General features: G+C 40.8%; 1 protein-coding gene across 1 annotated transcript in view; it reads left to right on the forward strand.

Annotated features, from left to right (window-relative positions):
* Positions 1 to 22271, forward strand: part of LOC119522295 (protein diaphanous homolog 2-like) — a 308625-nt gene extending 286354 nt beyond the window's left edge. Inside the window, exon 8 of the mRNA XM_037820855.1 lies at positions 22081 to 22271. Coding sequence (XP_037676783.1) covers positions 22081 to 22263 — 183 coding nt within the window. The 3' untranslated portion in view covers positions 22264 to 22271. The remainder of the gene's footprint in view (positions 1 to 22080) is intronic.
* The last annotated feature ends 1914 nt before the right edge of the window (positions 22272 to 24185 follow it).

Below are 24185 nucleotides of genomic sequence, written 5' to 3' on the forward strand. Positions count from 1 at the left end.
TTTTTGGCTCTCTAGTAGCATAATTGTTTCCTAGATGTTAAAAACTGATGATTTGGGTTCAAAATTTTTCCCATGACTGTATTATCTTTGTTATATCATTTAAATGCCCTATGCCTCAGTTTTGTAATCTGATTTTTAAAAGAATTTTTAAAAAGTCTATATCCTGAACTATTTTAAAGTATGTATGTTGAACCCAAATGAAAATTGATATATGCATTCCATATTATCCTTCTTAATCTGTCATATTTTAAAATATTTGTCAACCTATATTCATCAAATGATGTGTAATTTGTAAGTAAATTTCTGCTACTTTATTCCTTAAAATTAATTTTAAAAGGTATTTCTTTGAAATGGTAACAATTCTTGACTAAGAAAACAATTTATTCAAATTAAATGGAAGAAATCATATTTTGTTTTTAGCATTTAGAAGAATATTTTTGACAGGGAAAGAGAAAGTGCTATCTATATTCTTCAATAGATTATGTATTTGAGACTTCCTTTTATTTAAATGGATAATTATGCCATGTTGCTATCTAAAGCTTGTGTGAAGGTTAAGTGGATCTCAAGTTGATTTTTCCATGTCCTTCAACAATCCAGCAGTAATGATATTTTATATTTCAAGTTTTTTTATTAAAATCTTAAGTAACTTGTGTACTGCATCTGAAGATGAGAAATTGTGAGAACTGATTTGACCCAATTAGCTGTGGGATACATAAACTCCTTCTTCCCTAGTTAAAAACATAACTTGTTCTAATGGAACAAGTTTTCCATGTTAACAGTTACTCTGTACATCAAAATGAAGGAAATTGATAAATAATTTTCTCTGCTTGGTATTCAATGAACCAATGATATTTTACTATTTAAAGGGGAAAGGTTACAATACTCACCTATAACCAGCTTATAGACCGGTAGGTATAGCTACCTAAAATGGTTAAATATGATATAAATATACATAAAAGTGGAAAGAAAATAATTTACTTTCTATTTGGGTACATGCCTATGGATGAGTTATAGCTATTTCAGGTTAAATTTTAAGTTCACAGTGCTAATATATTAGTAAGGAATACAATCTGTTAAGTTATATATGGTAATATAAAAACAGATAGTAGAAGTTTTAGACAATTCTATGTAGTGCATAAACACATATGTAATTGTTAAGTCTGTTTAACAAATGAGTTAATATAAAGTGCTTTGTGGAACTTATATGTTTTATAACTTAAACTTCCAGATTCATGATTAACTTCAAATGGTTTAAAATTAATATTACTTTCAGAAGGTTAGCATTTTATGGCTATTGTTTTAAAATGATGCAAGAATTTTAGTTTCTGAACACTGCAGTGAACATTTCTCTCAGGGAGAAGATGATGTCATTTTAACTCAGTTATCTTGAATAACTTCCAAGCTTGAAAAATCAAAAAAAAAAAAAAAATTGTCTTTGTAGAACAAGGAAATGGAAAGGGATTTAGTAAAAAGAAATGCCCTGAATTACTTCTTTTCCTATATTTGATATTTTTATATGTATTAGATATGCCCCCACTTCACCGGCTTAAGGTTATATTTATTGTAGGATACAATTTATTATGAATTACCCCCTACTGGAAAGTCTGTGGTTTTCCCACAGTTTCTTCTCTCTAAATTAATTTCAAGGGCCTCCAAGGTTGTTTAAGCAGCTGGAAAGAGTTCACCCTACATTTCTGACACAGGAAAGTCTAACCATCCTCCCCAAAGTGCCCTATTCTTTGGTGCTCTTGTAGCTGTTTTCACCATCTCTTCTGGTGCCAAAGCCCAAGAAACCTGGGCATTCAGGAGGAAATGCCGTTTCACTGCTGTTCTTGCCATCCTCTTCAGTGTTTCCTTCAGGAGAGGTTCTAGCATTAGTTGTCTATAACCAGCCTTCCCATTTCATCCTAAACATGGACAGCCTTCTCCCTCAGCGCTCTCAAAACACAGCTAAGGGCAGGATTCCTGGCCCAGACAAGTCAACCACAATAGTCTACAACACATTTTCTAAGATCTCTTGTTATAGTCACTCTTCAGTAATCCCAAGGAAGGAGCACCAATGGCCCCATCCATAACTCTACTGCTGAGGATACCTTTCTCCTCCTTCTCCATAGGCACAGTCCAGTTAAAGATATACTCACTTTATATTAGAAATATATAGATAGCTAAAAGGGTATCATGTATCTCTAAGACAAGAAAATGACATTCATTTTCTAGAATCAGAATTGCCTATGAGCCACCAAACAGCCTTCCACAAAATTCATTTTTAAATAAATTGTTTCTTTTCCTGGCATCCTACTACATAGTTTTAAGACTAGTTCCCTTTGAAGTGTATTCTTAATTTTTATTCTCTAATACAGGAAATAAATAAAATGCCCTGTTTTAAGTTTTATCTACTAGGGTATCTACTAGGGCAACATACATATCTAAACATACGAACTTTACTTAAGCTGACCTCCTTTCTACTGATAAACATGTTCATTATTTTCTATATAGCTTTAAAATAAAATTGATACGATTGAAGCCTACCTTGTTATTAAAATGTATTTAAAATGGCAAGATGAAAATATATGATGAGATTGAAATTTGTTCTGAGATGAACTAAAATATTACTGTAAAATATTATTCATTTTAGTTCTATTATTACTGACACTAATTTTACTGTGTGCCAGGCACTGTTCTAGGTGCTTATGAGTCAATAAGACAGACAAGTATACTCTCATGGACCATATTTTTAATTGGAGAAAGGTGGGAAGTAAACAATTAAATAAATAAAAGTGATAATGTTGGATAGTAATGAGTATTCAGAAAGAAATAAAATAGGCCAGAGTAACATAGGCATACCTTGGAGATATTGAAGGTTCAGTTCTAGACCACTGCAATAAAGCAAATATCACAATGAAGCAAGTCACATGAATTTTTTTTGTTTCCCAGTGCACATAAAAGGTGTGTTTACACAATACTCTAGTCTTTTAAGTGTGCAATAGCCTTTTGTCTAAAACAAACAATATACATACCTTAATTAAAAAATTCTTTGTTCCTAAAAAAGTGCTGATCATCATCTGAGCCTTCAGCTAGTCTTAATCTTTTTGCTGATGGATGGTCTTGCCTCAATATTGATTGTGGCTGACTGATCAGGTTGCTGCTTCTTGTTGCTGAAGGTTGGGGTGGCTGTGGAAATTTCTTAAAATCAGACAACAATGAATTTTGCAACATTGATTGACTGTTCCTTTCACGTAAGATTTCTCTGTACCCTGTGATGCTCTTTGATAGCATTTTACTCATAGTAGAACTGCTTTCAAAATTGGAGTCAGTCCTCTCAAAATCCTGCTGCTGCTTTATTAACTAAGTTTATGTAATATTCTAAATCCTCTGTTGTCATTTCCACAATATTCACAGCATCTTCACCAGGAGTAGATTCCATCTCAAAAAACCAACTTCACCCATTCATAAGAAGCAATTCCTTATCCGTTCAAATTTTATCAAGAGATGGCAGCAATTCAGTCACACCTTCAGGCTCCACTTCTAATTCTAGTGCTCTTGCTGTTTCCACCACATCTGTAGTTACTTCCTACACTGAAGTCTTAAACCCCTCAAAGTTATCCATGAAGGTTGGAATCAACTTCTACCAAACTCCTGTTAATGTTGATATTTTGACCTCCTCCCAGGAATCACAAATGTCCTTAATGGAATCTAGAATGGTGAATCCTTTTTAGAAGGTTTTCAATTGACTTTGCCCAGATCCATCAGAGGAATCCCTATCTATGGAAGCTTTAGCTTTATGAAATGTATTTCTTAAATAATAAGACTTGAAAATCAAAATGACTCCCCGATCCATGGGCTACAGAATGGATGTTGTGTTAGCAGGCATGAAAACAACATGAATCTCATTGTACATTTCCATCAGAGCTCTTGGGTGACCAGTTGCATTGTCAATGAGCAGTCACATTTTGAAAGGAATCTTTTTTTCTGAGCAGTAGTTCTCAATGGTGGACTTCAAGTGTTCAGTAAATCATGTTGTAAACAGATCTGCTGTCAACCAGGCTTTGTTGTTCCATTTATGGAGCACACGCAGAGTAGATTTAGCGTAATTCTTAAGGGCCCTAGGATTTTCAGAATGGTAAATGAGCACTGGCTTCAACTTAAAGTCACTAGCTACACTCGCCCCTAACAAGAAAGTTAGCCTGACCTTTGAAGCTTTGAAGCCAGGTATTGACTTCTCTTCTCTAGCTATGAAAATCCTAGATGGCATCTTCTTCCAATATGAGGCTGCTTTGTCTACATTGAAAATATGTTGTTTATTGTAGCGACCTTCATCACTCAGCTAGACCTTCTAGGTAACCTGCTGCAGTTTCTACATCAGCACTTGCTGTTTCACCTTTCACTTTTATGTTATGGAGATGGCTTCTTTCCTTAAACTTCATGAACCAACCTCTGCTAGCTTCAAACTTTTCTTCTGTGGCTTCCTTGCTTCTCTCAACCTTCATAGAATTGAAGAGTGTTAGGGCTTTGCTCTGAATAGGTGTTGGCGTAATGGAGTGGTGGCTGGTTTGAATTTCAATATAGACCACTAAAAATTTCTCCATATCAGCCATAAGGTTGTTTTGCTTTCTTAAAATTCATGTGTTCACTGGAATAGCATTTTAATTTCCTTCAAGAGCTTTAACTTTACATTCACAATTTGGCTAACTCTTTGGAGCAAGAGGCGTAGCTGTCGGCCTATCTTGGCTTTTGACATGCCTTCCTTACTAAGCTTAATCATTTCCAGCTTTTGATTTAAAGTGAGAGACATGCTACTCTTCCTTTCACTTGAACACTTTGAGGCCACTGTAGAGTTATTAATTGGACTAATTTCAATTCTGTGTCTCAGGGAATAGAGAGGCCCAAGGAGAGGGAGATACACAGGTGAATGACTGGTCTGTGGAGCAGTCAGAGCACACACAACATTCACAACATTTATCAGTTAAGATTACCGTCTTATATGGACAGAGTTCATGGGTCCTCAAAGCAATTAGTATAGTAAGTCAAAGATCACTGGTCACAGATCAGCATAACAGATATAATAATGAAAAAGTTTTATATATTTTGAGAATGACCAAAATGTGACACACAGACAGTCAGTGAGCTCATGCTGTTGGAAAAATGGTACAGATAGACTTGTTCAATGCAGGTTTGCCGTATACCTTCAATTTGTAAAAAAAAACAAACAAACAAAAAAACACAGTGTCTGCAAAGTGCAATAAAGCAAAGAGCAATAAAACAAGTTATAGTGATGTGTGTGGTTATTTTAGAATGGATGATTGGGGAAGGCCTCTCTGAAGAAGTGAGATTTGAATTGATATTGAATGATCTGGTGGAAAAGGAACATTCTAGGTAAAGAGAACAGGGAGTACAAAGGCCCAGCAGTGGGTATGAGGTTGATATGTTCAAAGAACAGAAAGAAGGTCAATGTGCCTGACCATGGTCCTTAAGAGGGAGAAGGCATGAGATTTGGTTGTAGAGGAGGGTAGAGGTCAGATCATGTAGAGCCTTGTAAGCCCTGAGGTGTTTGGATTTTATTACAAGTGCTGTGGAAAGCTATTGGAGGGTTTTCATGAAGGAGGCGATTTGCATTTGAGATAACTGTGGATGCCATTTAAGAAATCATGTAGAAATGACAAGTTGGCAGCTGATTATACAAGTTTGGACTTCAGGGGAAAGGATGGGGCCATATATATCAATTTGGGAGTCATCAACAGGTAAATAGTATTTAAGGCCATGGAAATGACTGACATCAACCAGGCAGAGAATATGGATAGAGGACTCAGCACCAAGCCCTCAGAGTACTCTAATATTTTGTAGGAATTGCCAGAGAAGAAGAGGAGTTGAGAAAAAAACTTTTAAACATGAAGGAGTGTGTGTCACAAAAACTAAAAGAAGTGACTAAATGTGACAGATGCTGCTGAGACATCCAAAGGCGGACTGAGGTGTGAATGTTGGATTTGGCCACATAAGGGTCATTATCAGTGTAAATAATATACCCTACGGAAAGAGCCCCATGCCAGGGACTAGCACCTTGTCTGCTTTCTAACCCTAGGTAGATATGGAGTGTCTTGCATCTAGTTTCTAAAATTATGAAATTAAAATAGTAGTATTTCCCTGCCTTATTGATAAGGTCATTGTGAAGACCATGGGGCATACTGGAGGGCAAAGTATATTGTAAATTGGAAAGTCCTATATAAATTCAACTTGATGATGGTAGAATTATTCGTAATATTAGATGATAAGCTTCTTGAAGGTGGGGATTAGGCTTTAATGATCATTGTATCGATCACAATGCTCACCATAGTGCCACCTAGTACCTTATATTTAGTGGCTGCTCACAAATAAAATAAAATAAATAAAGCAAAATGAAAATTTCCTAAATGAAATAGAGGGATGAAAAGGACTGATGTCCAGTTCATTTACACCTGCAGTCTTAGGATTTGGTGAGGGTAATGTGTTTGCAGCTGTGAAAGATTTCAGTGCTGGCTTGTGAAGTCTCTCCCTTTTACAAAGTAATCACTTTGAAATAAGTGAAGGACTTGGCGATTGGGTTGCATTCCATTTTTTTCTAAGATAAACCATTCCCAGATTTTTTTCAAATTTTCTCATTTTGGTACACAGGCAGAATTTCTGAAACCAATTGTCACTCTGAGAACAAATTTATGAAATTCTGTGTTGCTTCATGGACATTTTATAGCTGGTGAAAAAGTGTTTTAAGATAAATGGGGAACATACAGTTTTTGCCTTGTTATATTTGGCTTTTTCTCTGTACTGTACAGATGTTGGGCTTTCCGGAAGTATACAAACAATTTAGTACTTTGCATGGCAAATAGATTATAAGTAAGTGACCTTTGAAAAGTGTTTCTGCCTAGCAAGTCCACGAGTCTGTTTTATTTCAGGAAAAAGAGGCTAAAAATAAAAAATCTCACTTTCATTCTGTGCTGAGAAATGAGGGGTATTGTCTTTTTCTGCAACACTTAAACCTGGTGTTTCACATTTTCTTAAAAATCGAAAAGTACATGGTGAGAACCTCAAAGTAAAATCAGAATGTGTATAAAGCATCATATATCCTTTTGTTGGTGAAAGGAAAGTAGAATCTGTCAGAAATGCATGAATTCTTTCAGATCTATTGACATCAAATGGGCTTGAGAGCTGACAGATTTAATGTTACTTGATAGCAGTAAAGGAGCTGTTGTGTTGCTAATGTGAATGCTAATATTTAAGTAGCATAAAAAAGAACTTTGGGGGGGGGTGGCATCTCACTTTTAAAATCATGGTGTATCCCATAAAAGTCCCCTGCAAAGTAATTTTCCAGAAATGGTCTAAGTTCCTCATTCCCATTGTAAAACTAGAGTTGTGTTACCATGGAAAATAAATTTGGCCCCAGGTTATAATAAACACATTGAAAAATTCAGAAAACTTTATAAAATCAAGTATTTCAAGGCACAATTATCAATACCTGATAAAACAATGCTACTACAAAATATTAATATTGTATTGGATTTTAAAACAGTATTCCCCAAACTATGCTATTATACTTCTTTTAAAATTCCATGTGTTTTAGTTTTCCATCTAACGAAATTTTACTTCTGGGGTCATTATGTATTTTTAATGGATTTACCTCTAATTTTAAATGTTGATTTGGGTTCCTTTATTAGTTCTTCATGGTTAGCCAGCCTACCTTTCTATGAAGCATTCTTCTCAATTAGCATTCAGAAGTTATTAGCCCAGAAGGGGATGCTCTGAAATGTTCACAATACTTACTTCTGAGTTGGAAATTCTAGTTGATTTACTGTTTCTATATTTCTATGTTGTCCTCAAGGATCATTATCTATATCTTCTATAATCCAGAAAAAAGTATCATTATTTCTTTCCTAGACTATAAACACACACACACACACACACACCCCACATAATTTATATACCTTTAGTAGAACACATCTACATATTAGGTTTATTTTATTCATTGGTAATAGTGGTGGTTATCATCATCACTTATTTCTCAAAAATTTCAATACAATGATATAAATAATTTCTGGAAATAATAGCTTCTACTTAATTTTCTAAAGCAGTACTTCTCAAGGTGGGATCCCTGAATCAGCAACATTATCTTTTTTTTTTTTTTAATCTTCATTTTATTGAGATATATTCACATACCATGCAGTCATACAAAACAAATCGTACTTTCGATTGTTTACAGTACCATTACATAGTGGTAAATTCATCACCCAAATCAATCCCTGGCACCTTCATTAGCACACACACAAAAATAACAAGAATAATAATTAGAGTGAAAAAGAGCAATTGAAGTAAAAAAGAACACTGGGTACCTTTGTCTGTTTGTTTCCTTCCCCTATTTTTCTGCTCATCCATCTATAAACTAGACAAAGTGGAGTGTGGTCCTTATGGCTTTCCCAATCCCATTGTCACCCCTCATAAGCTACATTTTTATACAACTGTCTTCGAGATTCATGGGTTCTGGGTTGTAGTTTGATAGTTTCAGGTATCCACCACCAGCTACCCCAATTCTTTAGAACCTAAAAAGGGTTGTCTAAATTGTGCGTAAGAGGGCCCACCAGAGTGACCTCTCGGCTCCTTTTGGAATCTCTCTGCCACTGAAGCTTATTTCATTTCCTTTCACATCCCCCTTTTGGTCAAGAAGATGTTCTCCGTCCCACGATGCCAGGTCTACATTCCTCCCCGGGAGTCATATTCCACGTTGCCAGGGAGATTCACTCCCCTGGGTGTCTGATCCCACGTAGGGGGGAGGGCAGTGATTTCACCTTTCAAGTTGGCTTAGCTAGAGAGACAGGGCCACATCTGAGCAACAAAGAGGCATTCGGGAGGAGGCTCTTAGGCACAACCATAGGGAGGCCTAGCCTCTCCTTTGCAGCAACCGTCTTCCCAAGGGTAAAACCTGTGGTAGAGGGCTCAACCCATCCAACCACCAGTCCCCTACGTCTGTGGTCATGTTAGCAACCATGGAGGTGGGGTAGGCGAATACCCCTGCATTCTCCACAGGCTCCTCAAGGGGGCACTACATCTTTTTTTTTTCCTTTTTTTTTTTTTTTAACTTTCCCTTCTTTTTTAAATCAACTGTATGAAAAAAAAGTTAAAAAGAAAACAAACATACAATAAAAGAACATTTCAAAGAGACCATAACAAGGGAGTAAGAAAAAGACAACTAACCTAAGATAACTGCTTAACTTCCAACATGTTCCTACTTTACCCCAAGAAAGTTACCTAATATAGCAACATTTCTGTGAACTTGTTCCTACTATATCCATCAGAAATTAACAGACCATAGTCATTCCTGGGCATCCCTAGAACGTTAAATAGCTTATCTGTTCTTCTTGGATTATTGTTCTCCCTAACTTAATTGCTCTCTATTGCTAGTTCCCCTACATTCTACATTATAAACCATTTGTTTTACATTTTTCAAAGTTCACATTAGTGGTAGCATATAATATTTCTCTTTTTGTGCCTGGCTTATTTCGCTCAGCATTATGTCTTCAAGGTTCATCCATGTTGTCATATGTTTGACGAGATCGTTCCTTCTTACTGCCGCGTAGTATTCCATCGTGTGTATATACCACATTTTATTTATCCACTCATCTGTTGAAGGACATTTGGGTTGTTTCCATCTCTTGGCAATTGTGAGTAATGCTGCTATGAACATTGGCGTGCAGATATCTGTTCGTGTCACTGCTTTCCGACCTTCCGGGTATATACCGAGAAGTGCAATCGCTGGATCGAATGGTAACTCTATATCTAGTTTTCTAAGGAACTACCAGACTGACTTCCAGAGTGGCTGAACCATTATACAGTCCCACCAACAATGAATAAGAGTTCCAATTTCTCCACATCCCCTCCAGCATTTGTAGTTTCCTGTTTGTTTAATGGCAGCCATTCTAACCGGTGTTAGATGGTATCTCATTGTGGTCTTAATTTGCATCTCTCTAATAGCTAGTGAAGCTGAACATTTTTTCATGTGTTTCTTGGCCATTTGTATTTCCTCTTCAGAGAACTGTCTTTTCACATCTTTTGCTCATTTTATAATTGGGCCGACTGTACTATTGTCATTGAGTTGTAGGATTTCTTTATATATGCAAGATATCAGTCTTTTGTCAGATACATGGTTTCCAAAAATTTTTTCCCATTGAGTTGGCTGCCTCTTTACCTTTTTGAGAAATTCCTTTGAGGTGCAGAAACTTCTAAGCTTGAGGAGTTCCCATTTATCTATTTTCTCTTTTGTTCCTTCTGCCTTGGGTGTAAAGTCTAGGAAGTGGCCGCCTAATACAAGGTCTTGAAGATGTTTTCCTACATTATCTTCTAGGAGTTTTATGGTACTTTCTTTTATATTGAGATCTTTGGTCCATTTTGAGTTAATTTTTGTGTAGGGGGTGAGGTAGGGGTCCTCTTTCATTCTTTTGGATATGGATATCCAACTCTCCCAGCCCCATTTGTTGAAAAGACCATTATGACTCAGTTCAGTGACTTTGGGGGCCTTATCAAAGATCAGTCGGCCATAGATCTGAGGGTCTATCTCCGAATTCTCAATTCGATTCCATTGATCTATATGTCTATCTTTGTGCCAGTACCATGCTGTTTTGGCAACTGTGGCTTTATAATAAGCTTCAAAGTCAGGGAGTGTAAGTCCTCCCACTTCGTTTTTCTTTTTTAGAGTGTCTTTAGAAATTCGAGGCATCTTCCCTTTCCAAATAAATTTGATAACTAGCTTTTCCAAGTCTGCAAAGTAGGTTGTTGGAATTTTGATTGGGATTGCATTGAATCTGTAGATGAGTTTGGGTAGAATTGACATCTTAATGACATTTAGTCTTCCTATCCATGAACATGGAATATTTTTCCATCTTTTAAGGTCCCCTTCTATTTCTTTTAGTAGAGTTATGTAGTTTTCTTTGTATAGGTCTTTTACATCTTTGGTTAAGTTTATTCCTAGGTACTTGATTTTTTTAGTTGCTATTGAAAATGGTATCTTTTTCTTGAGTGTCTCTTCAGTTTCTTCATTTCTAGCATATAGAAACATTACTGACTTATGTGCATTAACCTTGTATCCTGTCCGGCGCTGCCCCGCTCGGTCCCCGGTTCCCGGCCGGCGAGGGGAAACAGGGAAGGAGAGAGAGAGATGCAGACTGCGCGAACTAACCTGGTCATGAATCACGACTCGAACCACACGGCAGTTGTGAAAGCAAGCCCTTTACTACAGCTAGATGAACATTCTGTGTTACTGGTTCCCACACGGGGCACGGCGCCTCGTGGGAGAGCAGCCTCGATGTGGCCGTCAGGCACGGCTCCTTGTGGGCTGTCTCACCCTACCCCGTCCGGGTAAGACCTTTTATACACAATTAACAACCAATAAGCTTCTAGGCTAGTATCGCGTATACAGGATTTCGATTGGTAGGAGCGGGTGGCGGATACATGCGTCACTATGCGGAAACAGGATGCAGGCGCCATCTTGGCTCACTCGATGGGCGGGGGTAACTCTAGAGCAGGCTGCAGCGCATACGCTAGGCCCGATTCGGGAGGCGGCTTTCCACATCTCCCCCTTTCTTATTTATTTTTGACCCAGTGTCTCCAGTGATGAGCGTGCTCCCGTGAACCCAAATGGTTCACAACCTCTTTGGTGCTTTGGGGAGTCTGGACTAGGCCTCAGCCATCCAGCGGCGGAGCCTCTAGCACCAACCAGAATGCTCACGTCATATGGAGACCGGAGAGTCCGTAAGCTGGAAGCAACGTGACTCTCCCTGCAGTGCTTTGCCTGGCAACTGGGGAACAACGACGGGGGCAGGAACAGCAGTAACCAGAGTCGGGGGTGTCACTAGGTGTCTCTGTGCAATGGCTAGGGTCCAGTCTGGCCACAACTAGGACTCTGCCCTAGAGACCCACCTGAGACAAAATTATGACTATTGGTGTCGCCTTTTACACCCGAGAAACAGCCATGCGATTCGCTACAAATTTTGCTCCAAAGCGCCCCACCTGAGGCGACCAGGAAGGGGTATGGTTAATAAATCGGTCACTATCGGGGGTAACAGAGGTGGGAGTCATAGCCATCATAGTGGTAACACGCAATTGCTGCTGCGCTTGAAACAGGCGTTCTAGCAAACATTTAACAACGACTAATCCCACCAATAATCCCACTGCAATGAGGATCCAATTAGTTAAATTGGGCCAAGAGAACCAGGAAGAAACACTGTGCAATAGTTTCTGTAGAACCTCGCCTAACCCGGAGAGATCGACTTTAACGGGTTTTAACTTGATCCCCCCAATTGTGTCTAAACTAGATTCCACCTGTTGGGAGAGATTAACAAATTCAGGAAAATATGACCTTTTCAGCCAATCAGAGACTCTGGAAATGCTTCCGGTCACGTTGGCCCTGACAGGAGTGACACAGAGTTTAACCGTAAGCCACCGGGTGTCACATGTTTGCTGAAGCACTCTCCAGAGTCCATCTATTTCCAGTCCAAGTTCATCTATCTCCGCTTGGAGTTTCTGAATGGCCTGGAAATTTAAGTTCAGCATCTGATTGTGGCGGCGTAGCACGTCTCGGGTAAGGTTGACCAAGCCATTTACCGTTTCCATCGTTATGGCGAGCTGCCGATCTGTCCATGCTTGTAGCACAGCCTGCCCGATCGTTGGGACAAACAAAGAGGAAGCTACACTGGCAGCATTCGATAGCCATTCTTTTATGCCTCTTGGACGCCTAGACTTAGAGAAGGGGATATTGTTAAGTGAAACAACTTGAGAAACAGGGCCAACCCAGTCGGTTGCCTTGACGGGGAGCCAGACATAACTTGGGCGATACACTAGGATAGCGGGGCGGCGAGGCATCCGGGTCTTTGGAACGGTTGCAGACTGTAGGAGCAAGCCCTGGAAGGAAAAGGCACCTTTGAGTCTCCTTTTTACTCAAGATCCCTTCACAAGACTGGCGGCTCTTCCCTGTAACGTTAAGAAATTCAAGCAAGACTCCCTTACTTAACTCGCCATTACCAGTTTCACAAGTAGCATTCGCCGCAACTGTGGTGTTGACAACCTTGACAGAGAGGTTAGCAAAAGAGAGGATCAGTGTGTCATTGGTGAGGGGGAAGGACTCGTTGAAGCTTGTGGAGGAAATATAGTTCCACTAAAAAGAAAAAGGCAGATTAGAAGGATTGCTATAGGAGAGCAAAGAACAGAGTTACCGATCCTCTTTTTGGGCAACCGCGGGGTGGTCAGTCCTACTATTATCGTCTTGTCGGTCGTCGCCATCATCAGCAGGGTCGGAGGCTTGGTCTAATGGTTCAGGTTGTATATTCGTTGGCGTTTCTGACAGCTGTTCCTTGGCTTCTTCAGGTGATGTCACGGTTCTCACCAGTCTTTCCGGAACCCACACTGGTTGACGTCCTGGTTCCTGGGGAAAAACACAAACAGAGCCTCTGGCCCAGCTGAGCACCGGGTCAGGGCCTTTCCACTGCCCCGACAGGACATCCTTCCAACGGACTAGACCTCTATGCGGAGGACTCGGGGTGGTGTGTTGCAGGGCAGGTGTCATTCCTTGTGAATTTTCGTTTAAAAAATTATATGTGAGCAAGGCTACAGACAGTCGAGCTTTTGGGGACAGGCCGTGGCCTATACCCTCTTTCTGTTTTTTAAGCAAGTCTTTGAGAGATCTGTGCGCTCTTTCAATGATTCCTTGCCCCTGAGGGTTATAGGGGATGCCATGTTTTAATTGGACATCCATGTTGTCACAAAATTTTTGGAAGGATTTACTAGTGTAGGCAGGCCCGTTATCCGTCTTTAACGTCTTTGGCTTACCCCAAGCTGCCCATGCAGCAAGGCAGTGTGCAATGACGTGGGAGACTCTTTCTCCTGGTTCAGCAGAGGCAAATAAAACTTGGGAGCATGTGTCCACCGACACATGTAAGTACTTGATCTTACCATACTCTGAATGATGAGTGACATCCATCTGCCAAGTATCCCCTGGGGTGAGACCCCTAGGGTTGACCCCAACCGAGGGGACTGCTCTCTGCTCTGCACAATTGTTGCAGGCTCGGACAATATCTCGAGCAGCTGCACGTGGTATGCTGAACCGCTTAGCTAGGGTACCTGCATTGATGTGAAACTTGGCATGGAATTCTCGGGCTTGTTGATACGGTACCAGCGTCGGAAAGATGTGCAGCTGTCGAGTGGCTACATCTGCGCTATGGTTCCCCTGGGCCATAGGGCCAGGCAAACCTGTGTGGGCTCTAATATGGGTTATGTAAAAAGGGTGTTGCCTGGTCCATATAACCTCCTGTAGTTTGGCAAAGAATGTCCTTACTGTAGAGGAATGTTTAACAATGCCCACCGTTTCTAAAATTTGTACAGAGTTCACAACATAAGCAGAATCCGAGACGACATTTAAGGGCTCGGAAAGGCTTTCCAGGACTGCAATGATCAAATTTTTTGCTCTGTTTTGTGCCAGGATAACTTTGCACTCCTTGTTGCACTGCTCAAAAATCATTTGCTTAACCACAGTCTCTGCTACTCCTGGATCTGAGAAGATTCTCTCAGCTGCGGTTTGCATCCTGGCTACAAAATCCGCAAATGGTTCTGTGGGGCCTTGGTGTATATTGCTGAGTGAGGCCTGAGCCTCTCCCTCACCTGTTAGCTTTTTCCAGGCACCCACAAAACAGCGGAAGATCTGGGCATAGACCTCTTGTGGGAAACCCGTTTGGTTCTGGGCATGGGCGCCTCTCCCCAACAGCATGTCAGCATTCCACCCGCCACGTCTCCCCGCCGCATTCCTTGCGGCCTGCTCTTCAGCTAACTCCTCAAACCATGCTTTCCAATCTATGAATCGGCCTGATGGCAAGCAAGCACGGGCTAGCTGAAAAATATCTGCGGGTGTATGATTTAGAGCAGAGAGGTTCTCGATCATGTTCAAGGTATAAGGGGCATTGGGGCCATACTGATGGACGGCCTGCCTCAATTCCCTCAATAGTTTGTAATCATATGATTCGTGCCGATTGCCACCTTGGGGATTGATAATAACCGGGTACATTTCTGAGACTGGCTGCGGCTCAAGTGGCTGGTAGCCACCCAGCATGCCAAAAGGTCTAAATGTTGTGAAAGGGTTCCATCTCCAGAAATGTCTCCCACCACTACCTAATGGCAAAGGGTCCTGAGGGCCTGTATACTCGGGCGGGGGGTACGGCAAAGGTTGCCCCTCCCCTGACCGACCCATCGGGGTTTCCGGGTCTGGCAGCAAAGGATAATTACATTTACTGGGCATGGCCACTAGAGGGAGCTCTCGGCGAGGTCCTTTGGTGGGACCGCCCAAGGCGTCAGTTGGGAGCTGGGGTGTCCCTGGGGGTGCAGCGGTAGACATTGGCGGGGCGGAAGGCCGCACGGGTGTGGCGGGAGGCTCCTCCCACTCAATTAGCGGGGATGCTTCCGCCTTCTCGTCAGTATCGCTATCTGACTCTGAGTCAGAGTCACTGGACTCCGGCGGTTTGCCCTTACAGGAGCCGTCCGCTGACGAAACTGACTGGGTTTCTTGGAGCGCGCACCGTGCTTCTTGCAAGACAGAGGACGGGCTTAGGCCGGTAGCCGATTCTAGTTCAAGGACCGCACGGACGGTCTCCCATATGGGTACTAGAATCGGGTCCATACACACGCCCGTCTGGCGCGCTCGGTCTATGTCGCGACCGAGCTTCATCCAAGAGGGTAGGCTAAGGCTGCCGGTGCAGGCAAACCAAGGGGCAAAAGTATCAACATCATCAAGAAAACGCTGAAGGGAGCTTTTCCTGACCGAGATACCCCGTTGTTTCAAAAGGTTCTTTAAGGGAGCTAAGAGAGGTGAACTTCCGGACTGCCCCATGATTGCAGTCGGCACTATACTTCAGTCACTCGGAGAGCTCTTCCGAGTCCCCCGGGGTCACCTGAAAACCCACGGGCCCTAACTATCATGTAATAAGACGCACTCACCTTCTCGCGTTGATCAGGCGCGGGAAGTCCGCCGTAAGCTCGACGCGCAGCGCTGCTCTCCTCACAGAGGGACCGTCGAGAGCGAGGCAGGAGGAGGAGCTTCCCCGTACGGGCCACCACTTGTCCGGCGCTGCCCCGCTCGGTCCCCGGTTCCCGGCCGGCGAGGGGAAACAGGGAAGGAGAGAGAGAGATGCAGACTGCGCGAACTAACCTGGTCATGAATCACGACTCGAACCACACGGCAGTTGTGAAAGCAAGCCCTTTACTACAGCTAGATGAACATTCTGTGTTACTGGTTCCCACACGGGGCACGGCGCCTCGTGGGAGAGCAGCCTCGATGTGGCCGTCAGGCACGGCTCCTTGTGGGCTGTCTCACCCTACCCCGTCCGGGTAAGACCTTTTATACACAATTAACAACCAATAAGCTTCTAGGCTAGTATCGCGTATACAGGATTTCGATTGGTAGGAGCGGGTGGCGGATACATGCGTCACTATGCGGAAACAGGATGCAGGCGCCATCTTGGCTCACTCGATGGGCGGGGGTAACTCTAGAGCAGGCTGCAGCGCATACGCTAGGCCCGATTCGGGAGGCGGCTTTCCACAGTATCCCGCTACTTTGCTAAATTTGTTTATTAGCTCTAGTAGCTGTATCGTCGATTTCTCAGGGTTTTCCAGATATAAGATCATATCATCTGCAAACAATGACAGTTTTATTTCTTCTTTTCCAATTTGGATGCCTTTTATTTCTTTGTCTTGCCGGATTGCCCTGGCTAGCACTTCCAGCACAATGTTGAATAACAGTGGTGACAGCGGGCATCCTTGTCTTGTTCCTGATCTTAGACGGAAGGCTTTCAGTCTCTCACCATTGAGTACTATGCTGGCTGTGGGTTTTTCATATATGCTCTTTATCATGTTGAGGAAGTTTCCTTCAATTCCTACCTTTTGAAGTGTTTTTATCAAAAAGGGATGTTGGATTTTGTCAAATGCTTTTTCAGCATCTATTGAGATGATCAATTGATTTTTCCCTTTTGACTTGTTAATGTGTTGTAATACATTGATTGATTTTCTTATGTTGAACCATCCTTGCATGCCTGGAATAAACCCCACTTGGTCATGGTGTATGATTTTTTTAATGTGTCTTTGGATTCGATTTGCAAGTATTTTGTTGAGGATTTTTGCATCTATATTCATTAGGGAGATTGGCCGGTAGTTTTCCTTTTTTGTAGCATCTTTGCCTGGTTTTGGTATTAGATTGATGTTAGCTTCATAGAATGAGTTAGGTAGTGTTCCATTTTCTTCAATGTTTTGAAAGAGTTTGAGTAAGATTGGTGTCAGTTCTTTCTGGAAAGTTTAGTAGAATTCCCCTGTGAAGCCATCTGGCCCTGGGCATTTATTTGTGGGAAGATTTTTGATGACTGATTGGATCTCTTTGCTTGTGATGGGTTGGTTGAGGTCTTCTATTTCTTCTCTGGTCAGTCTAGGTTGTTCATATGTTTCCAGGAAATTGTCCATTTCCTCTACATTATCCAGTTTGTTGCCATACAGTTGTTCATAGTATCCTCTTATAATTTTTTTAATTTCTTCAGGATCTGCAGTTATGTCACCTTTTTCATTCATTATTTTGTTTATATGGGTCTTCTCTCTTTTTGATTTTGTCAGTCTAGCTAGGGGCTTGTCAATCTTGTTGATCTTCTCAAAGAACCAACTTTTGGTGATATTTATCCTCTCTATTGTTTTTTTGTTCTCTATGTCATTTATTTCTGCTTTAATCCTTGTTATTTCTTTTCTTGTACTTGGTTTAGGATTGGTTTGCTGTTCATTTTCTAGCTTCTTCAGTTGATCCATTAGTTCTTTGATTTTGGCTCTTTCTTCCTTTTTAATATATGCGTTTAGTGCTATAAATTTCCCCCTTAGCACTGCTTTTGCTGCATCCCATAGGTTTTGGTATGTTGTGTTCTCATTTTCATTCGTCTCTATATATTTAGCAATTTCTCTTGCTATTTCTTCTTTAACCCACTGATTGTTTAGGAGTGTGTTGTTTAACCTCCAGGTATTTGTGAATTTTCTAAGTCTCTGATGGTTATTGACTTCTAATTGTATTCCATTGTGGTCAGAGAATGTGCTTTGAATAATTTCAATCTTTTTAAATTTATTGAGGCTTGTTTTATGTCCCAGCATATGATCTATTCTGGAGAAAGTTCCATGAGCACTAGAAAAGTATGTGTATCCTGGTGATTTGGGATGTAATGTCCTGTATATGTCTGTTAAATCTAATTCATGTATCAGATTGTTTAGGTTTTCAATTTCCTTATTGGTCTTCTGTCTGGTTGATCTATCTATAGGAGAGAGTGATGTGTTGAAGTCTCCCACAATTATTGTGGAAACATCAATTGCTTCCTTTAGTTTTGCCAGTGTTTCTCTCATGTATTTTGTGGCACCTTGATTGGGTGCATAGACATTTATGATTGTTATTTCTTCTTGCTGAATTGCCCCTTTTATTAGTACGTAGTGGCCTTCTTTGTCTCTCAAAACATCCCTGCATTTGAAGTCTATTTTATCTGAGATTAATATTGCTACACCTGCTTTCTTTTGGCTGTAGCTTGCATGAAATATTTTTTTCCATCCTTTCACTTTCAGTTTGTTTGTGTCCCTGTGTCTAAGATGAGTCTCTTGTATGCAACATATTGATGGTTCATTTTTTTTGATCCATTCTGTGAATCTATATCTTTTAATTGGGGAGTTTAATCCATTTACATTCAACATTATAACCGTGAAGGCATTTCTTGAATCAGCCATCTTATCCTTTGGTTTATGTTTGTCATATTTTTCCCCTCTGTCTATTAATATCCTTTATTGTACCCATACCGAATCTCTTTAGTACTGAACCTTTCTCCAAGTCTCTCTGTCCTTTCTTTGTTTCTCTGTCTGTAGGGCTCCTTTAGTATCTCCAGTAGGGCAGGTCTCTTGTTAGCAAATTCTCTCAGCATTTGTTTGTCTGTGAAAATTTTAAGCTCTCCCTCAAATTTGAAGGAGAGCTTTGCTGGTTAAAGTATTCTTGGCTGGAAATTTTTCTCACTCAGAATTTTAAATATATCGTGCCACTGCCTTCTTGCCTCCATGGTGGCTGCTGAGTAGTCACTACTTGGTCTTATGCTGTTTCCTTTGTATGTGGTGAATTGCTTTTCTCTTGCTGCTTTCAGAACTTGCTCCTTCTCTTCTGTGTTTGACAGTGTGATCAGTATATGTCTCGGAGTGGGTTTATTTGGATTTATTCTATTTGGAGTTCGCTGAGAATTTATGATTTGTGTATTTATGTTGTTTAGAAGATTTGGGAAGTTTTCCCCAACAATTTCTTTGAATACTCTTCCTAGACCTTTACCCTTTTCTTCCCCTTCTGGGACACCAATGAGTCTTATGTTCGGACGTTTCATATCATCTATCATATCCCTGAGGTCCATTTCGATTTTTTTTATTTTTTTCCCCATTCTTTCTTTTATGCTTTCATTTTCCATTCTGTCATCTTCCAGGTCACTGATTCGTTGTTCAACTTCCTCTAGTCTTGTACTATGAGTGTCCAGAATCTTTTTAATTTGGTCAACAGTTTCTTTAATTTCCATAAGATCATCCATTTTTTTATTTAGTCTTGCAATGTCTTCTTTATGCTCTTCTAGGGTCTTCTTGATTTCCTTTGTCTCCCGTACTATGGTCTCATTGTTCATCTTTAGTTCTTTGAGTAGCTGCTCTAGGTGCTGTGTCTCTTCTGGTCTTTTGATTTGGGTGCTTGGGCTTGGGTTATCCATATCGTCTGGTTTTTTCATATGCTTTATAATTTTCTGTTGTTTTTGGCCTCGTGGCATTTGATGAACTTGATAGGGTTCTTTTAGGATTTGTAGACCAATTGAAGTCCTTATCTCTAATTTATCGGATCTACAGCTTCGTGGAGTACACTTTCTCTAACTAACCAGCAGGTGGCGTCCACGAGCCACCTGTTCTCCACAAGCCAGTTCTCCCCTGCTTAGCCTTTTTGGTGAGTGGGGGAGTGAGTCTTGTGAGGTCCAATTGGTGTACCAAGCTTGCGTGTGTAGTTGGTGTTGCCTGCCCTGTATATGGGGCGTGTTTCTGGGCAGTCAGGGGTGGGGGTGGCTCTAACAATCAAATCTCCCTGGTGATCCTAGAGTTTTAAAGCTGCTGCAATAGTCTAATCCTTCAGTTCAGTCCTGCCACAGTTTGTCTCTGCCACTGACCCACAAGTCCTTGGTATTGGCGTATGGCTCCTGAGACTTGCAAGTGGGCCCCTCTTCCAGGCCGTGCACCCCGGGTCCTCTGTTGAGGGATGACTGTGCTATGTCACAGGTGAGTGCCGTCCCCCCAGGGCGGTTCTGGGCTGCTGGGCTGTGTAGGGAGGCTCCCAGTCTGCTGAAATGATGGCTGAATGGGGCTTTGTTAATTCACACTGCTCTACCTTCCCAACTCTGGGACAATCAGCTGAGGTTGCAGGGAAGGCTAATGTCCACGCCCAGTTTTGTGGTGTGTGCCTGTTATTTGAAGCACTTCCGTCACACTGGGTTGTCTGGGGCAGTTCTGGGCTATGGGGCTGGCGATGGGCAGGAGTGTTTCCTGTCCACCAGGATGATGGCTGTGAGCGGACACCCCCCTTTTCTTGGGAAGTTGTGGTGTTTAGTGAATTTTCTCAGCCACTGGATTATTGCGTTTTGTCTCAGAGCTCTCCTAGTTCTGCTCTTGACTTGACCTGCCCAAATTGCAAGTCTTTGAAGCTTTCTGTATTGGGCTTCTCAGAGTAATTGTTTTAGAAAAAGAAAAAAGGATTAAAAAAAAAAAAGGGCCCTCCTCAGAGATCTAATGGGTTATTGAAATGCTAAGAGACAAAGCAACCAGGGCCATTAAGGAAAGGTCCACAGGGCAGAGAGATCAGCTTTTCTTCGGGATTTGCATATGCGCCTCAGGGCCTGAGCTCGGGCCTGAGCTCTGCCCTTCCCCTTTCTATGTTCACCAGAACTCCAAAAATCCTCCGCTTTTATTTTGGAGTTTTTCGTGTTGTTTTTTTTCTATGCCTGTCTCCTCTCTGCTGGGCTGGCTGCTCTCAGATTCTCTGGTGTCTGGTCTCCGTCTATCTATGGTTGGAGTTTGGATCAGCAGAATGAGTTTCCGATAAGGGCTGCCACTGCAGTTCTCCCTTCTCCTTCCCGGAGCTGACAGCCCCTCCTCCCACGGGACTGAGCCTGGCAGGGAGGGGCGCGGGTCCCCTGGCCGCAAAAACTTACAGATTTCGCTGATCTCAGCAGTTCCACGTTTTCATGAGTGTTGTGTGAAGTATGCCCAAAGTCAGATTGCTCTGTGGTGTCCAGTCCACGCAGTTCCTGGCTTTCTACCTACTTTCTTGGATGAGTAACTAAAACATACAGCTCACCAGTCTGCCATCTTGCCCCGCCTCCTCCAGCAACATTATCTTAAACTAGGAATTTGTTAGATATGATAATTCTCAGGTCAAGACTGGGGCCCAGCAATCTGTGTTTTAACAAACCCTCTGGGTGATTAGGGATCTAGAGCTACAGCATATTCATTCTCCCTCTCCCTCTCCCCCCTCTTTCCCTCTCTTCCCCTCCATCCTTCTGTCAAATCCCTGTCCCCCACCCTCCCCCCCTCTTTCTCTGTTTCTCTCCTTCTCCTTCCCCTCTTCATGATCCTCACATGTATAACCATATGTAGAATTCACTATATCCTCTCTGCCTATATATCTTTCTATATATAGAATGTATGTATTCCAAAAGAGAAAAGTATATATATATATGTTTTTAATAGTCTGTTTCTGGCTTACCTTGTTCATAAAAGATATGAAACAGATTTCTGATATTTATACTTATGTGCTTTCATTTGGCAAACATCTTCTAAGTTACCCCTGTCTGCATTGTTCTACGTTAAATAGTTCTGCCTAATTTATACATCTTCAAACCTCACTAACCAAAATAATGACTATGGCAAGTATTTACAGAAATGATAGTATAATTCAATGTTAACGTCTCCTGATTGTTTTGAGGTAGTACTGGATCGTGTTCCTTAACACAAAGATACAGCTTTACAAAGAGCGCCAGAGACCAATATGAAAAACTGTTCACCATGCACAACAACATGGTAAAGCTCTATGAGAATCTTGGAGAATACTTCATTTTTGACCCTAAAACAGTGAGCATAGAAGAGTTTTTTGGTGATATCAACAACTTCCGAACTTTGTTTTTGGTGAGTAATACATCTTAAAGCATTGCAAGGCCTATTGCTTTTATTTTTTAAAAAATTCTTCTTTGGGCATCTTTTGTACCTGTTGACTGGATTGATTTCATGTTATACTCCTATAAGAGGAATGAGAGGTATTTTATACCTATGATGTGGATAAAATTGTTGACTGGCTTAACATGTAATGGGGACCTAAATGAATTATCTTCAACTTAAACGTACGTGAAAAATATTTTACTGAAATTTCATAGAAAATAAATGAATTGGTATTTAAATGACCCTGACTTTTATGCAGCATAGTATTTTAATTTCACTTAGCTTAAAAATTAATATTTAATAAAATAAAATGCTGTGGTTCATGAACAAGATTCTTTCATAGCCTAAATGAGAAACTGATTTTGAATTGGACTATGCAAATGACTTTGAATACCTAAAGTTTCTTTTAGAATGTGGACTCTTGTTTTAAACTGTAATTCTTCTGGGTAACAGTAAATATCAGCATTAATTGAAGGTAGACCATCAGGGTACAAATTATGATCCTAGAGGGAAGCAAAGTCTTTGCTGTATAAATGCTATGAAAATACATCTCCTCTGCATCCAGGGAAGTAGAAGAAGGAAGAGCACAAACTTGGATTATGATAGTAACAGAAGGATATGCACAATAAGTGATATCAAACAGGTAAAGGTCCATATATTTAAAAGAAACTCTAGCGATTAACAATGAAGATCGATTTGCAAGGCAATTAATTGAAGTTTGAGGTATGTTTCAATTTCCAAAACAGTTATTTGTTAAATAAGGCTCCCAATACCAGTGGTGTTGCCCCATGACATCATTTGATTTTTGTGTGAATTGCACAGTTTGCCAGATACAAATATACTTGTGGAAAGCAAATTGCTTTCCTCTGCTAACCAAAGACATATAACCCACAGCAAACTCCAACAGTTAAACAAACAGCTTTGGTAATAGACGCTAAACCAAAAATTTCATGATAAGTTCTTTTTCTTTTCTTTTCTTTTGGCTGAGAATTTTATCTGATTTTGGTCTTTGCCCTTTGCCTTTTAACATATTTAAGAAACATATTTAAGTTTCTTTCTGGCCAGTAACTAGTGGATTGTGTTCTACTGGAAATGAGAAGGCAGCTAAGAGAAAATGGTCAAACCATCTTCAAAACTTAAAGCCTATAAATACAATAGAACACCTAGATTATATCTACTTGGACTAATTTCAAAAAGGAAAAAAATATGTTGAAAAAGAATGAAAATATGTTGATACATTGAAAAGTTAAATCCAGTAAATTATTTTTGTAGCATCAATGTCTATGGGTGAATGGAGATTACAAAATACATAATTAAATATAATTAATATTGTCAGTCTCTGTTAAAAAGTCTGTCATTATAACATGAATTGGGCTCTGAAACACTACCTGACACGTTATGTCCCCCCCACCACCACCACATACACATATACAAAATCGTATATGGTGTACTTCCCCCATGTTACAGCATTCTTTTAAGGGCAATGCAATGTAATTTGATGAGTGCTGCCATAGGAATATGTTAAGGTGATATACTCATACAAAGAAGGAACTGCCTAACTGCCTGAGGTGGCCAGAGAAGCTTTGTAGAGAAAGTGACATTTGCTCAGAGTCTGGAAAAATCCATAGGAATTTGACAAGCAGACACTGACAAGCAATTTTAAGGGTTTTACACCTGACCTATAAGCTGAAGAATCCTAAATCAACACCACCAACTTAGGTCAATCATTTTTGCTTACCATGTTCCTGTTTCTTTGTGAGCTTAAAGTGATTTCACTCTCCCAGGGGAGGGAAGAACCCTAAAAGAGAGACAAAAATTGTAATCACTAGAAGTTCCTATTTTCTTAGTGCTTTGTGTGTTTGGCCTCAGGGTTCTTAGCGCTAAAAGCATATTGGACTATAGATGGAAGC

Source organism: Choloepus didactylus, chromosome X, assembly GCF_015220235.1.
Source record: "Choloepus didactylus isolate mChoDid1 chromosome X, mChoDid1.pri, whole genome shotgun sequence".
Classification (NCBI taxonomy): domain Eukaryota; kingdom Metazoa; phylum Chordata; class Mammalia; order Pilosa; family Megalonychidae; genus Choloepus; species Choloepus didactylus.